This window comes from Crocuta crocuta, unplaced genomic scaffold (assembly GCF_008692635.1).
Source record: "Crocuta crocuta isolate KB4526 unplaced genomic scaffold, BGI_CrCroc_1.0 scaffold262, whole genome shotgun sequence".
Lineage (NCBI taxonomy): Eukaryota > Metazoa > Chordata > Mammalia > Carnivora > Hyaenidae > Crocuta > Crocuta crocuta.
The window spans coordinates 3,298,563-3,312,665 of NW_027528869.1; the positions used below are offsets into that span (position 1 = coordinate 3,298,563).

Sequence of the window (14,103 nt, forward strand, 5' to 3'; positions counted from 1 at the left end):
ATTATAATTTTCTCAAATCACCGTATTTGGGCCATGCCATCTCTTTCCTGGCAGGATCCGGGTTGATTTAGCTCCTGATTTATTGAATAAATATAAGACGTATTGAATAAATAAATAATATATGAAAGAGGGAGAAGTCTTGGAACACAGATAACCAATGAGTTAATAACATAAAACTCTCAGAGTAGCGTTGGGCACATGGTAGCTACAGTGTGCATTTGCATTTCAGGACAGACCATGGCTGTGACCCAGGGGACAGGCCGGCTGCAGGGTGGAACACCGGAGCTGGGAGACACAGGCGGAGACCACCGCAGGCAGCAGGTGAAGAGCGCCCAGACTAACACAGAAGTGCGGAGGAGAGGGGCTGAAGGTCTAGTTCGGAGACAGAAAGCACAGGACTCGATAGTCCAGGTGATCCAGGGGACGAGACAGAAGGAGAAATGAGAGCATCGTCTCTAGCTGAGAGCTTTGGTTGTACGGCAGTGACATTATTCCGAGGACTTGCAAAGGGTGTGGCGCTGCTTTATTAGGCGTAATGGATGCTGAAGAGGAGGAAACGGACGATACGAGCGGAGCCAGCGGCTGACACTTGCAGAACATTCGCTGCAGCAGTCCCTCTGCTTTGTGTGCAGCAGTGTATTCAGTCCTTACTACACCCCAGTGATGGAGCTGCTGTCATTGCTTTCATTTTACAGACGTGTCCACTGAGGATGCCCAGAATGGCTAGATAACCTGCCCAGGATACACAATGAAGGGAATCAAAATTCAGACCTAGGGAAGGAGTAGTAGAATGAAGGGTACTGGTCTAGTTTGGAAGAGGCTCCGGTTGAGATCTCTGAGAGAAAGCCCCATGGACACCTGAAATGGGTGGAGGAAGTATGAAGTTTAGGGGGCAGGTGGGGGATAGAGATTATAACCACTGACGGAGAGACAGGCAGTACAAAAGGGAAAGAGAAAAGCCACATAAAAAATAGAACATGGGGGCACCGGGGTGGCTCAGTCAGTGAAGCATCCAACTTCGCTTCAGGTAATGATCTCATGGTTTGTGAGTTTGAGCCCCGCATCCAGCTCTGCACTGACAGTCTCCTCTTTGTCTCCTCCTCTCTCTCTCTCTCCAAAAGTAAAATAAAAGTGCTTTTTTAAAAAAAATTTATGTTTTATTTATTTTTGGGAGCAAGAGAGAGCACAAGGTGGGGGCGGGGGGACTGGAAGAGAGAGAGGGAAACACAGAATTGGAAACAGACTCCAGGTTCTGAGCTGTCAGCACAGAGCCCGATGTGGGGCTCGAACCCACAGACCGTGAGATTATGACCTGAGCCAAAGTCAAATGATCAACCGGCTGAGCCACTCAGATGCACCCAAAAACAAAACGCTTTAAAAAAAAAAAAGATAAGGAAAATATAAGGTAATGATCATAACGATAGCAGTAATTTACTGAGCCCTTACCACACACACTATTCACTGTGTTATGACAAGGGATAGATATTACTACCTTATTCTTGTGCATGAGAAATGGAGGCTGAGCAAGCTTATAAATAAATGCCTATATTTTTATTGGGTTGTGGTTTTTTTTTCTGACATGAGTTCAAATAAGAATAACATAGTTATGGGGCGCCTGGGTGACTCAGTCGGTTAAGTGACCAACTTCGGCTCCGGTCATGATCTTGCGGTTCCTGAATTCGAGCCCTGCGTCAGGCTCTGTGCTGACAGCTCAGAGCCTGGAGCCTGCTTCCAATTCTGTGTCTCCTTCTCTCTCTGCCCCTCCCCCGCTCACACTCTGTCTCTCTCTGTCTCTCAAAAATAAACAAACATTAAAAAAATTAAAAAAAAGAATAACAGTGATTTCTATTTGGGCTGCACAGGAGCAGAATATTGGAAGACAGGGGGAAAGTGAGATCATGGCATATACTTAATATTTACATTTAAACATCTAAAAGTTATATAAGTATATATAAAGACAATATAAATTTAAAATATCATTTATTATAAGCGTTACTTGGATTATCACATTAAAGAAACCAGAACATTCTCACCCTATCCGAAGACACACACAAAAATATTCAAGATAAAAAGCGCCTTGATGAACATGACAAGAGGCTACTGTTAGCGGATCTGGCTGTTTGAAGTATGCAGATGTGGGACAGAAATACCCATAGACAGTAGCTGCTTCTTTTGCATGGTGCTTGGACACTGCCAACATCTGTCTGGAAATGCCCTTGGCCACTTCCACGGCTCAGCAAGCCCTCTTCGGGGGGTCACATTTTTTCTTTAGCCGCTGAGAAAGGGAAAGGCAGTGCATGACAGCTTCATCATGGGTCTGGACTGCCAGCCAGGCCTTGATGCTGGCCGAGGGGTTGGCCTGAGAGCCACACCAGAGCGTTCTGTGGGCCCTAAACCACATCATGGAACACTAACGGCAGACCAGGCCATTCCGAGCCCGTGAAAAATCAAAACAAAAACAAGACTCTTCTGTAATTGTGTCTGACCACAAAACCACACGTGTCGGCCAAACCACAAAAATGACCAAACAGGCTGATGTGCATTTGTCAGATTCACCAGTTACAGCCGTAGCCTCACTTTATTCCTCGCACCTTATTAGATCCATAGACGAAGCTACCAGATCATAGACTTAACTCTACCCACAACAGCATGCCATCCGGGGGAGAGCCCCTGAATCAGTGAACGCACACGGAAAACTTGTAATAAATCCTTTGTGACATCCTCTTTAGTGAGACACCCCACATTTCCCCATAGCGTGTGTCCCTCAAGCCGCACAGAGCACAACAACCCAACTGGTTCAACGACAGGCGTGCTCCTAGCGGTGTTTGGCTTGAGGGCAGAGACCAAAACACAGATTCAGCTAACGCTCCCATTGCTTGGACAAGACTCTTGGCTCGGTAAGACCATGGACCTCCAAGACCCCCTGTGAGACTCTCTGGATGAGTGGCACTTGCTCAGGGCTGGGAAGCACATGCATGCAGAAGTGAGCTGTCATATTTTGTTGAAGCTTCCGTGTTGAGTTAATTTTGTGTCCCTTGGAAGAAGAGCTCTCGGAATTTTTTGGATTTCCTTATCACATTAGTATCGTTTGATAAAATTATTTTTGGTCCTTTGTTCCTTGCTTTTATTTCATTGTCTGTGGGTTTGCTTTGATATTTTGAGTTGTGCTAAGAGGCAAAGCCCACAGAGCAAGAGTGGACATTGGCCTGACGAGTCTGTTTCTGAGCTCTTCCCCCAAGGGCTGAGGTGTTCAGGTCTCTTCAGACCAGCGACCCTAGGACAGGCTTTGCTTTCAGTCACCATTCCTAAATCAGATAAAGAGCTGTGTCTTTGTGTCCCCGAGGACTGGTCCATTTAGTTTTGTCTGTCTGGATCTGTGATCAGTGATGCCTGGCCAGTGGCCAAGTTGTGGGAATCAGAAGTTAGGCCCACCCCTTTTTTCAAACGTTTACTTATTTTTGAGAGGAGAGAGATCGAGTGGGAGAGAGGGGCAGAGGTGTGTGTGTGCGGGGAGAGGGGGTGTTGGGGACAGGATCCGAAGTTGGCTCTGCACTGAGAGCAGAGAGCCCAAGTCGGGGTTCGAACTTGTAAACCGTGAGATCCTGACCTGAGCTGAAATTGAACACTTAGCCAAGTGAGCCACCCAGGCACCCCAGAAGTTACCCCATTTTTATAAACCATGTTATTTTTCCTAGCTGTCACAATCTAAAACTGCACCTCTTCCAAGCCAACCACTTGCTTCCTTCAGGTTTTCTCATTTGAACAGGAATTTGTACACCTCTGTCTCTAATAAACACAATTTCACCGGGGATATTTTAGAGTTGCAGTTGCCACTTGGGCTTTTGAAATGAACAAGAGAGTTCATCTGAGAAGTACTTTAAAACAGAAAACAAATAAACCCACATGAGGAAATTGGTTGGTCTGATTTGTCTTTAAAAAAAAGAAGGTAACTTAATATAGGACTTATCCCTCCTTCCTTGTCAATTGGAGTTAAGCAGTACTGGCTTTTTAACTGCATGGCTTGATAAAATTATCAAGGACCTGAGTTTCTATCTAAATGTGAGGTCATTCTCTTTTATGTATGTATACCTTAAAATCTATTTTTCAATACCTAAACTTTCTCTCCTGTCTCCTTGTCCAGAAAACAAAATAAAGCTTTACAATAGTAATTTCTTATCTGCCTGAAGCCAGTTGGCTTCCTTTCTTTTTTCTCTTTTTTGTTTTTGTTTTTGTTCCTCTTATCTCCATTTCCCTCCCTTGGGGAACAAAACATTAGCTGATTAAAGAAAATTTAATTTGTCCAGGTCAAATTTCTCATTTCAAACATTTGAAAATACCTGTGTTACACTAACTCAAAAAGACATGTGCCCTCCGACGGTCAGTGCAGTATTTTTACAATAGCTGAGATATGGAAAAAACTCAACTGTCCCTGGACAGATAAAGGGATAAAGAAAATGTGGTACACACACACGCGCACACACACACACACACACACACACACACACACACGCACAGGAATATTATTCGGCTATAAAAAAGAATGAAAATTTGTCATTTGCAACAACATGAATGAACCTAGAGGGTATTATCTAAGTGAAACATATCAGACAGAAAGTCAAATACCGTACGATCTCACATATATATAGGATAAAAATAAAACCACCCAGCTCATAAATACAGACCATAGATTGGTGGTTGGCAGAAGCAGCGTGTGGGTTGTGGGGGTTGGGCCAAATGCAGAAAGAGAGTCAAAAGGTAAAAACTTCCAGTTATAAAATAATTAAGTCATCAAGATGTAATACATAGCATGATGATTAGAGTTAAGAATACTGTATTGCATATGTTGAAAGTTGCTAAGAGGAAATCTCAAAAGTTCTTATCACAAGAAAAAAATTGTAACCATGTGTGGTGACAGTTGTTAACTAGATATAAATATTGAATCATTATACACCTGAAAATTATATGGCAATTATAAGAATATAACTTTCTACAACTGATATTTATAAGCATTATGTATTTCCTTAAGAAAGTAAATAAATTAAATAAGTAGTTTGATGAATTGATAAGTTACCACAGTTTCTGTAACTTCTTTAAGATTAAAACTTAAAACTTCAGTTAAAATGAAAACATATAAAAAAAAACAATTCAACTAAATGGAATGATAATAAAGGACATATTATTAAAGGGTTCTTTCCCAACATTCTTCCCAGAGTTTTAAACAAATGCTCTCTGTCCAACTTCAGCTCAGGTCACAATCTCACAGCTTGTGGGTTCGAGCCCCGCATCGACGAGCCTGTGCTGTCCGCACAGAGCCTGGAGCCTGCTTCAGATTCTGTGTCTCTGTCTCTCTCTGCCCCTCTCTCGCTCATGATCTGCCTATCTCTCTCGGAAACAAATAACCATTAAAAAATGTTTTTAAACAAATGCTCTTGCTGTCACCAGATACACCCTGAATTTCTGTCTGTGCAAAGTGAGAATGCATAGGGTAAAAATGCATATCCATTCCAACGCCATTAGTAAGCTGAGTCAGCCTGTCCACATGTCCTGTGTGGGAGAACGTAATAACTTTTAAAGAACATTTTCTAATTATATGGCAAGGTCTAAGCAAATTAGAGGTGTCCAGGAGTTCAGGGATGCAAGCTGTGCGAAATCTCCATCCTTCGACAGCCTGTCTCATTGGGCCATGTCCTTCCTTCTCGGTGTCTCCTCTCCTTCTGCCAGGCGATTAGATCTCATAGATCCCCACATGCCGTTCAGCTGTGGCTGTTTTCTGTACAGCCACTTATGCATCTACACACATATTCTGTGCATGTATATTCCCTCTGGATGATTGTAGCCACTGACCATTTTTAGGTATGATTTCTAAATTCTCATCTCCCGGCCAGATCTTCTTCCCTAGACTCACATCCAATTGTCTTTTGACTCCCCTGTCTTGGTGTGTGCTTCCTCTCTGCCTGGAACCACCCAATCATGTCAGGTTAACTCACACACCTAGACAACCAGGCTGAGTGATACAGGTACCTCTGTTCCCTGTTACTGAAATACCCTGGGCATCTCCCTTTTTTTGCATGTAGCCTGTTATACTGTAATCATCCTTATTACATTATAATCATTTTTCTGAACAGCTGGTTATCAATCATAGGTTTAAGACATAATATATATGCAATAAGTTGTTGAACAAACAGGTTCCATTTTTAATCTGCGTGGGTGTACTTAAGCCATTAATTCCTAAATAAGTTGTCTTTTGGGGGGGTGGAGAATGCAAATTAAGATTTTAATCTGAATGGCTAACAAGCTTTAACCATTTCTTACTCTCTTTCCTGTTACAGGTTGAGTTGTGGATGTCTTGTAATTAGTAAAACAGCCACTAAACTTGTTTTTATGGCTTGTTATCAGGAAAGTCACAGGATTGCTAAAATGCGGTTTTGCTATTCCCATAGGTCCCACAATTATTGCAACTCACTCTAAATCCAGTTGCACATAGACGGAATAATTACTATTCGCTGAGCTTGTTTCTACATGGGAAAATTCTGCGCTCTCATTCACATTAACTCAATGACTCCTCTGCAAAATCCACTAATATAAACTCAACTATTATGCCCACTTAATAAATAAAACTGAGGTTTAAAGAAATTGGGTAACATTTCCAAAATCACCTAACTAGTACGGAGCAGAGTAGATTTGAACTTAAGTCTTGTTTCACACAGCTGGAGTCCTTGAACACCTTGGTATATGACCTTTCAAGGGCATTTGTGGAGAGTACATACAGTAGGCCAGTCATTACCAATTACAAGGACAGACTAAACCTTTTAATTCCAGGCAGACAAAACTAAACAGACCAGTTCTGAGAGAAACAAAAACAAGACTAGTCCCACAGGAAAAACAAAGCACAAATCCTACCTAAGTCACAGCCTGCCACATGAATGACTTATCTAGGCAGGAAAGAGTATGTGTGTCTATAAATACAACTATGGATTATTATAAATGTACTAAAAAATCAGAATTCTGGTCCCACCTGTTCTGTCCTAAGTCATCTTCTATGCAGTCTAGTGATTGAAGAAATATTGGCCTTTGCAACTAACAATTTTATATTGGCAAGAACTATTTGTTCATCGAAGATCACAGGCTGAATTGGTTTTGCAGGAACTATGTATGTTTAACAGCCAATAAATTATTCAGATTTTTAAAAACCCCGAAAACAGCAATGGTGAGGGGCACCTGGGTGGCTCAGACTGTTAAGCATCGGACCCTTGATTTCAGCTCAGGTCATATCTCACACTGGGTGTGGAGCCTACTCAAGTTTCTCTCTCCCTCTCCTTCTGCCCCTTCCCTGCTGAAGCGCAGGTATGTGTGCTCTCTCTCATAGATAGACAGATAGATAGATGGATAGATAGATGATAGATAGATAGATAGATAGATAGATAGATAGATAGATAGATAGATGATAGATAGATACTCAGATGAATGACAATTGGTGAGAGACTGATTGAACCTTGCAGCAAGGGAAGTATTTGAGGGAAACAGAATCCGTGGGGCAGTGGAGGGGTGCGGGGAAGGGGGGTAGTCATTGTACTTTCTAGCTTGCCCATTTTGCTCTTCATGTAACAGGGTTAGACAGATTCCTATGAATCTTCAGGGAGACAGGAAAAACAACGTTTTTCTAATAAATGTCCTGGTGGCCCATGTTCTTGTTCTGTCACCATTTTGGTAATAACCTTTCAGATGCCTCAAATCTTCTATGAAATTTAGACTTAAATGCCAAAACCGGCATGGGGTATATACACACTTTATATAGTCCTCCACTGCTTACCATGTCCCCAAAGTGGTAACACTGAGAGCTATCCTAACAATTGTGTGCTAAAAAACCGATTCAAACCAAACCAAACCAATCCTGTTATGGTTATACCCTAACCTATAAGGGTAGGCCCAGATCTTGTAGGAAGCGTACTTCTTTTAATTTATTCAGCACCTAATATGTGCCTCATATATATAGTAAATGAACTATCCCAGTCCTTAAAATTGGTATTATGACTGTTTTACACATGAAGAAGCCTTCTGGATGGAAGGTGGGAGTGGAGTAAATAGCTGTGGACATCTTAGCACCTGCCCATGGTAACTTTGGGGTCTATTCTGGAGAATCAGAGGGCAATAATCTGCCTCCTGACAGAGGTGTGTGTAGCCTGATCTTTGTGCACCTCAAAGATGACCATGTCGGAGAAGTAATCCCAACTTTCACTCCACAAGCAGCAGAGAGACACGAATATTAATGGAAGCTGAAGGGGAACGCTTTTTCCGGTATTAACTTATCTGTTCACTGTTCTGTGTTCAGTTACGAAGAACATGAAGGAAGCTCCCAGAGAGAGTGGAAATCTAGGTGTCCTCATTCACAGCTGTACTCCCATCACCTGGTATTGAGCATGACCTACTGAAAAGCTCAAGAAATGTTGGGAAAAAAATAAAGTCCACTGGGATAATGGGCCACCCATTACCAAGAATGAAGTACTTTTTTTTTTTTTTTAAGGAAGACGGCAACTCTGGCTCACAGCAAAGAGAACTCCAAAGATGTAAAATCTGAACTGGGATCCTACTTGCGGGCCCTGTGGGCCAGGTAGAAGCTTGCAGAAAAGGGTGGGATGGAAAGGTCAGGTGAGGGCGGAAGGGGAGGGCTAGGGTTTAAACTTTGAAATGTGGATTCCTGATCTGAAATGTGTTTCTTCTTGCACGGAAGTCATTTACCCTTACATTCTCACACATCTCATGTTTATTTAAAGCACTGCTGTACAATTAAGCAATGCAACCCCTAGAAGACTGTGGGAATAGGGGCATTACTCCAGGCCAGTGGGGGAACCTAAAAGACTTCAAGCAGGTTATTTGGTGTCAGGAAGCAAAAGCAAACGGATTACATTTCCAAAGGAGTGTAAATTGGTGGAGACAAGGCCATCATGAGAAAATCATTTTAAGCATAAGTAACTCATGACTAAAGACACTGCACAGTTATGCAACAGGAGTGTCAGGGGAACAAATTTACTCATGACTCATGCTTCTGTATTACACATCTTACTGGACGTTTCCTTCATTTTGAAGAAATGTGAACACAAGTGCGTATATAAAAATATCTGATATCCAAAACATGAAAACACAACAGCTATTAGGCCAAGAAAAATCTGTTGACACGGTGTCATCAGAACCACTCTTCCACGACTGAAAGTTACTCCCTCTTTTGAAAAGTATAGCCAGTGAGCCAACTTCCTGCTAGACACACCAGCTAGCCCCTACCGCGTCTACAGAACTGTGTCCGCCTGAACAGCCCAGACAAGACAGAAGAGCGAAGGCCCTGGGAAAGATTTAAAATAATCCAAACGCACCCTACTCTGCCTCTTTTGCATTAAAGGCGCGTAGGGACAGAGCCCAACTCTGCCCCCTTTGCAAGCCAGTGGGTCCCTCCTGGTCTCCTTTCTCCGCCCACAAAACGCCTTGAGGGTGCGGACCGAAGCAGCCCACGAAGTGGCAGAAGCCAACCCACCAGTACCTGCTCCAGAGGCCTACCCGGTTGCCCCCCCGGGTCATCTGGAAGGTTCCCCCAGACTACATATCTCTCTCCACCACACGATTTTCATCGACTTTATTGGCCCTGGACTCGGCGGGCCCCTTACCACCCACCTCCCCACTAAATCGCGCCAGCCTTCCAGGACATCGAGTATATTGAAAAATAATGCGGGCGGCTATGAAAAGAGCCTCTGCTGGGGAAGCCAGCTCCCCTGGGGCGGCCTCGGGGTCACTTGCTCTTCGCCTTCTGACTCTCCGTCTTCTTGGGCAGCAGCACGGCCTGGATGTTGGGCAGGACGCCGCCCTGAGCAATGGTGACTTTCCCCAGCAGCTTGTTCAGCTCCTCGTCGTTGCGGATGGCGAGCTGCAGGTGGCGCGGGATTATCCTGGTCTTCTTGTTGTCGCGGGCGGCGTTGCCGGCCAGCTCCAGGATCTCCGCGGTCAGGTACTCCAGCACCGCCGCCAGGTAGACGGGCGCGCCGGCGCCTACTCGCTCCGCGTAGTTCCCTTTGCGCAGCAGGCGGTGCACTCGGCCGACCGGGAACTGGAGGCCCGCGCGGGAGGACCGCGACTTGGCCTTTGCCCGCACTTTGCCGCCCTGCTTTCCGCGACCAGACATGTTTCCCTCTCGCCGAAAACTCCTGCGAGGGGCGCACGCAGCCGCCCGGCTCTCGGTAAGCAAACGCGAAGCGCCACACCGGAACTGCCTTTAAGGCTGAGTACCGGCCCCGGGCGATGGCTTCTCATTGGGCGCGGCGACATCCTCGGCTCTGTTGGCCAATGACAGGCAGGCTCCGCTTCCAACCAGAGCTCCCAGCAGGGCCACCGCCTTCATCGGCTCTCTCCAATCAAAAGCGCAAACTCCTAGTCCTCATTTACATAGCGTCTCTTATGAATGCGCAGGACCCGACGGCTCTGCGTTCGGGGCCTCCGTTGAATTCATTGGATCCTGGGATTTCAACGTCCAAGTTCGCTCCCGGGCCAAGAACGTCTTAAGAATTAAGGAACCATGATCAGGAACTGAAAAATCTGGAAGAGCTACTCTGTCTACAAGTACGAAGCACTCCAGCAAGAAATACTTAAAGCCAGCGAGGACGCATGCTGAACCCAACTTTGCTGTGCCCCGTAGGTGGGTTTTCTCTCCCTTTACAGCATCCTAGCCAGCTAGTTATCTGACTCCAAAACCCGCGGGTGTGGGCAACAGTGCCCCCCTGCCTGCCATTTTTTTTTTAAAAACAAGCACCTTGTCTCCTGCAGATCCAGATGTGTCTGCAGTGTGGGGAGCTGGCTCCAAAAGATGCCTCGGACTGAACTGGCCATCAGAAATTAGGTTTTGGGTTTTTGTTTTTTTTTTTAAATTTTTAATGTTTATTTTATTTTTGAGAGGGAGAGAGAGTGTGTGTGTGAGAGCAGAGGAGGGGCGGAGAGAGGGAGTCACAGAATTAAAGCAGGCTCTAGGCTTCTGTGTCAGCACAGGGGCCCATGAGGGGGCTGGAACCCACAACCCGTGAGATCATGACCTGAGCTGAAGTTGGATGCTTAACCAACTGAGCCGCCCAGGTGCCGGGGCCATCTGAAATTTCTTTTCTTTCTTTTTTTTTTTTTAACGTTTTATTTATTTCTAGGAGAGAGAGAGAGACCGCGTGAGCAGGGGAGGGTCAGAGAGAGAGGGAGTCACAGACTGAAACAGGCTCCAGGCTCCGAGCTGGCAGTCAGCACAGAGCCCGACGCGGGGCTCGAACCCACGAACCGCGAGACCATGACCCAAGCGAAAGTCGGACGCTTAACCGACTAAGCCACCCGGGCTCCCCAGCCATCTGAAATTTCTTAATCAGACCAGATGACACTGGACTCCCTGCACAATTCTGCTGTTCACAGGCTGCCAGCCTTCGCTTCTAGGGGCTGGGAAACTCGAGTGCTAGACTAGACGCGAATGCTTTCTTCGGTAACAAGCTCGCGTAGCCAAAATCTAACATCTCTTGCCTTTCTGGTTATGAGCCTGAAAAGAGTCTCTGCGTTCCATGGAGAGGCCGCAGGAGCAGCTCAGTTTCCGAAGCACAAAACCTTGGCCCTGGCTTGCTCCTTGTTCATCACTGCACTGCTGATCACGCTCTCCACGGAGACTCCGGTCGCATAAGACATTCTGGTGGCACTTGGTAGTTTCTTTTCCCAGCCCTCTGCTGCCCATGCGGTGCTCAAGTCCTGTAAAGACTGAACGGTAGCAACTGTCCTTACCTAAATTGCAGAGCCATTGCATTTGGAACAAAATAACTTTTTTTTTTAAATAAGAAACTATCTTTTAATAATTCACTGATGTAATTTAACAATCATACAATTACACTGCTATTTGTTTTAAATACATTAAAATAAGCAACATTTTATGTGGATTATAGTATCCATTTAAAAATAAAACAAATTTCCTCCCACCATCCTAAAGATTTGATTTCAGTGAAATCACCTTTTTATTTATTTCTGTCTGTGTCTTTAGTGCCTAGAACAATGATTAACTTCTATAGACATAGCAGGCATTCAATAAATATCTTTGAAGTTGAGAAGCAGTATACTGTTACAAGTCAGTCAGTCATCTTGGAGCCAGACTGTCTTGGTCCAAATCCTGTAGTTATCCCAAAGTGTTTGAAGGTTAAATATGTTAGTAAGCATCCAGTAACAGAGAAACCGAATAAATCAACATAGAAATCTCTGATGCATTATTAACATGTTTTTGATATGAGTTTTACAAATTTTACTTAAATTTTTGCCTATATCAAGGGAAATTTTTAACAATTGTTTTTTCCTCCTGTCAGCAAGTGGATTTCTAACTTGAAAATATTCTAACCTTGACTTTTTAGTCTTAATACAAGTTAATCAACTAATTTACCATTATAAGAATCTCGATCTCTTCAAGATGGATCGACTTTTCTTTCTCTCTGTCAAGGATTAAAATCATGCAGTACAATATGACTATTCAGGATTTTTTGCAACCCTACTAACAGTATTCTGAGAGCTTTTTAAATTTATCATTAACAATAAAAGTATTTTTCTGTGTTATGCAGATGGGTAAGGCTAGATAAATTATAAGCATTTAGACATACAGAAATATTTACTATAAAGCTTTTTCTAGAAAGGCTTATCTTGAAAGACTTGGGAGAGGGAGTATAATTTACTACAACATTCCTTTTCCAGGTGTTAAGTGCCTGGGAAACAGTTATGAATCATCCTCAGAATACTGCTGCCTTTTATTGCAATGAAACCTTTTGGGAGGACAGAGTCCTGTATCTTAGAGCAGTGACACTACTGAAAGTTTTATTTTGTTCAGGGATTCTCTTAAGAAAAAGATTGAGAACCTCCTGATGAGCGATTTGCAGTACAAATCACTCTTTAAAGCTAAGATCCAGGCCTCTATCATTTTTAGAACTTGGAATTTTTAAGTACAAGATGTGAGAACTCGAATTTGAATGAAATAAGAAGAATTGTTAAGAAGACGGGGGCGCCTGCGTGGCTTAGTCGGTTGAGCGTCCGACTTTCGCTTAGGTCATGATCTCTCAGTTTGTGGGTTCGAGCCCCGCGTCGGGCTCTGCGCTGACTGCCAGCTCAGAGCCTGGAGCCTGTTTCAGAGTCTGTGTCTCCCTCTCTCTCTCTGACCCTCCCCTGCTCACGCTGTCTCTCTCTCTCCTAGAAATAAATAAAAATAAAAAATAAAAAAAAAAGAAGAAATGTACGATGTTCACAGGAATCGTTATTTGGCTGAAAAGCAAAAGTGCGCCGGGTTCGGGAAGGGGGCAGGAGAGGCAGCATAATCTGCAAAGGGCACACAAGCAGTGGTAAGGAAAAGTCTGGGGAAGGGGCTAGAGGGGGTAAGATTAGATTTTTTTGAAAGAAGTTTAATTTTTTTTAATGTTTTATTTATTTCTAGGAGAGAGAGAGAGAGACAGCGTGAGCAGGGGAGGGTCAGAGAGAGAGGGAGTCACAGACTGAAACAGGCTCCAGGCTCCGAGCTGGCAGTCAGCACAGAGCCCGACGCGGGGCTCGAACCCACGAACCGCGAGATCATGACCTGAACGAAAGTCGGACGCTTAACCGACTAAGCCACCCAGGCGCCCCAGATTTTTTGGAAAGAATTTTAATTTTAATTCTTTCTTTGCAGGGGTCATAAAAGAGAAAAAAAGAAGTATTAAAACACCTCCTCTGCCTCCTACTAGTGACTTAAAAAGATCCACAGATGAAAAGGTGTAAAGCCAATTGCTTTGAAATCTAACAAGACAAAATGCGTTCCCGGCTACTATTTATTTTTCGTATTAGTCGGGGAATTGTATTATTAAAGGAAGTATTCCTTTCGAAAAATAAATAGAAACCNGAACCAGCGCGCATGAGATCCGGCCGAGTTTTATTCAAGCGTTGAGAAAACGAAACACCACTGAGTCTTTCCTCAATTTTATAGTACAAATAACAGAAAGTTTTCCCAAGAAAGAAAGTCAGCCTCGTTCCGCTGACAGCTCCCTCCCTAATCACGGGAAGGTGGGGGGCGGGGGGGAAGTCCCTTGGCAGCAAGTGGCTCCG

The 14,103-nt window shown here is 44.1% G+C and overlaps 1 protein-coding gene across 1 annotated transcript; it reads right to left on the bottom strand.

Moving 5' to 3' along the window:
- Window positions 1-9,605: 9,605 nt before the first annotated feature.
- Window positions 9,606-10,252, bottom strand: H2AJ (H2A.J histone). The gene has a single exon (XM_077756393.1). The coding sequence runs from the start codon at window positions 10,163-10,165 to the stop codon at window positions 9,776-9,778; it is 390 nt and encodes a 129-aa protein (XP_077612519.1). The 5' UTR covers window positions 10,166-10,252; the 3' UTR covers window positions 9,606-9,775.
- Between the last annotated feature and the right edge of the window lie 3,851 nt (window positions 10,253-14,103).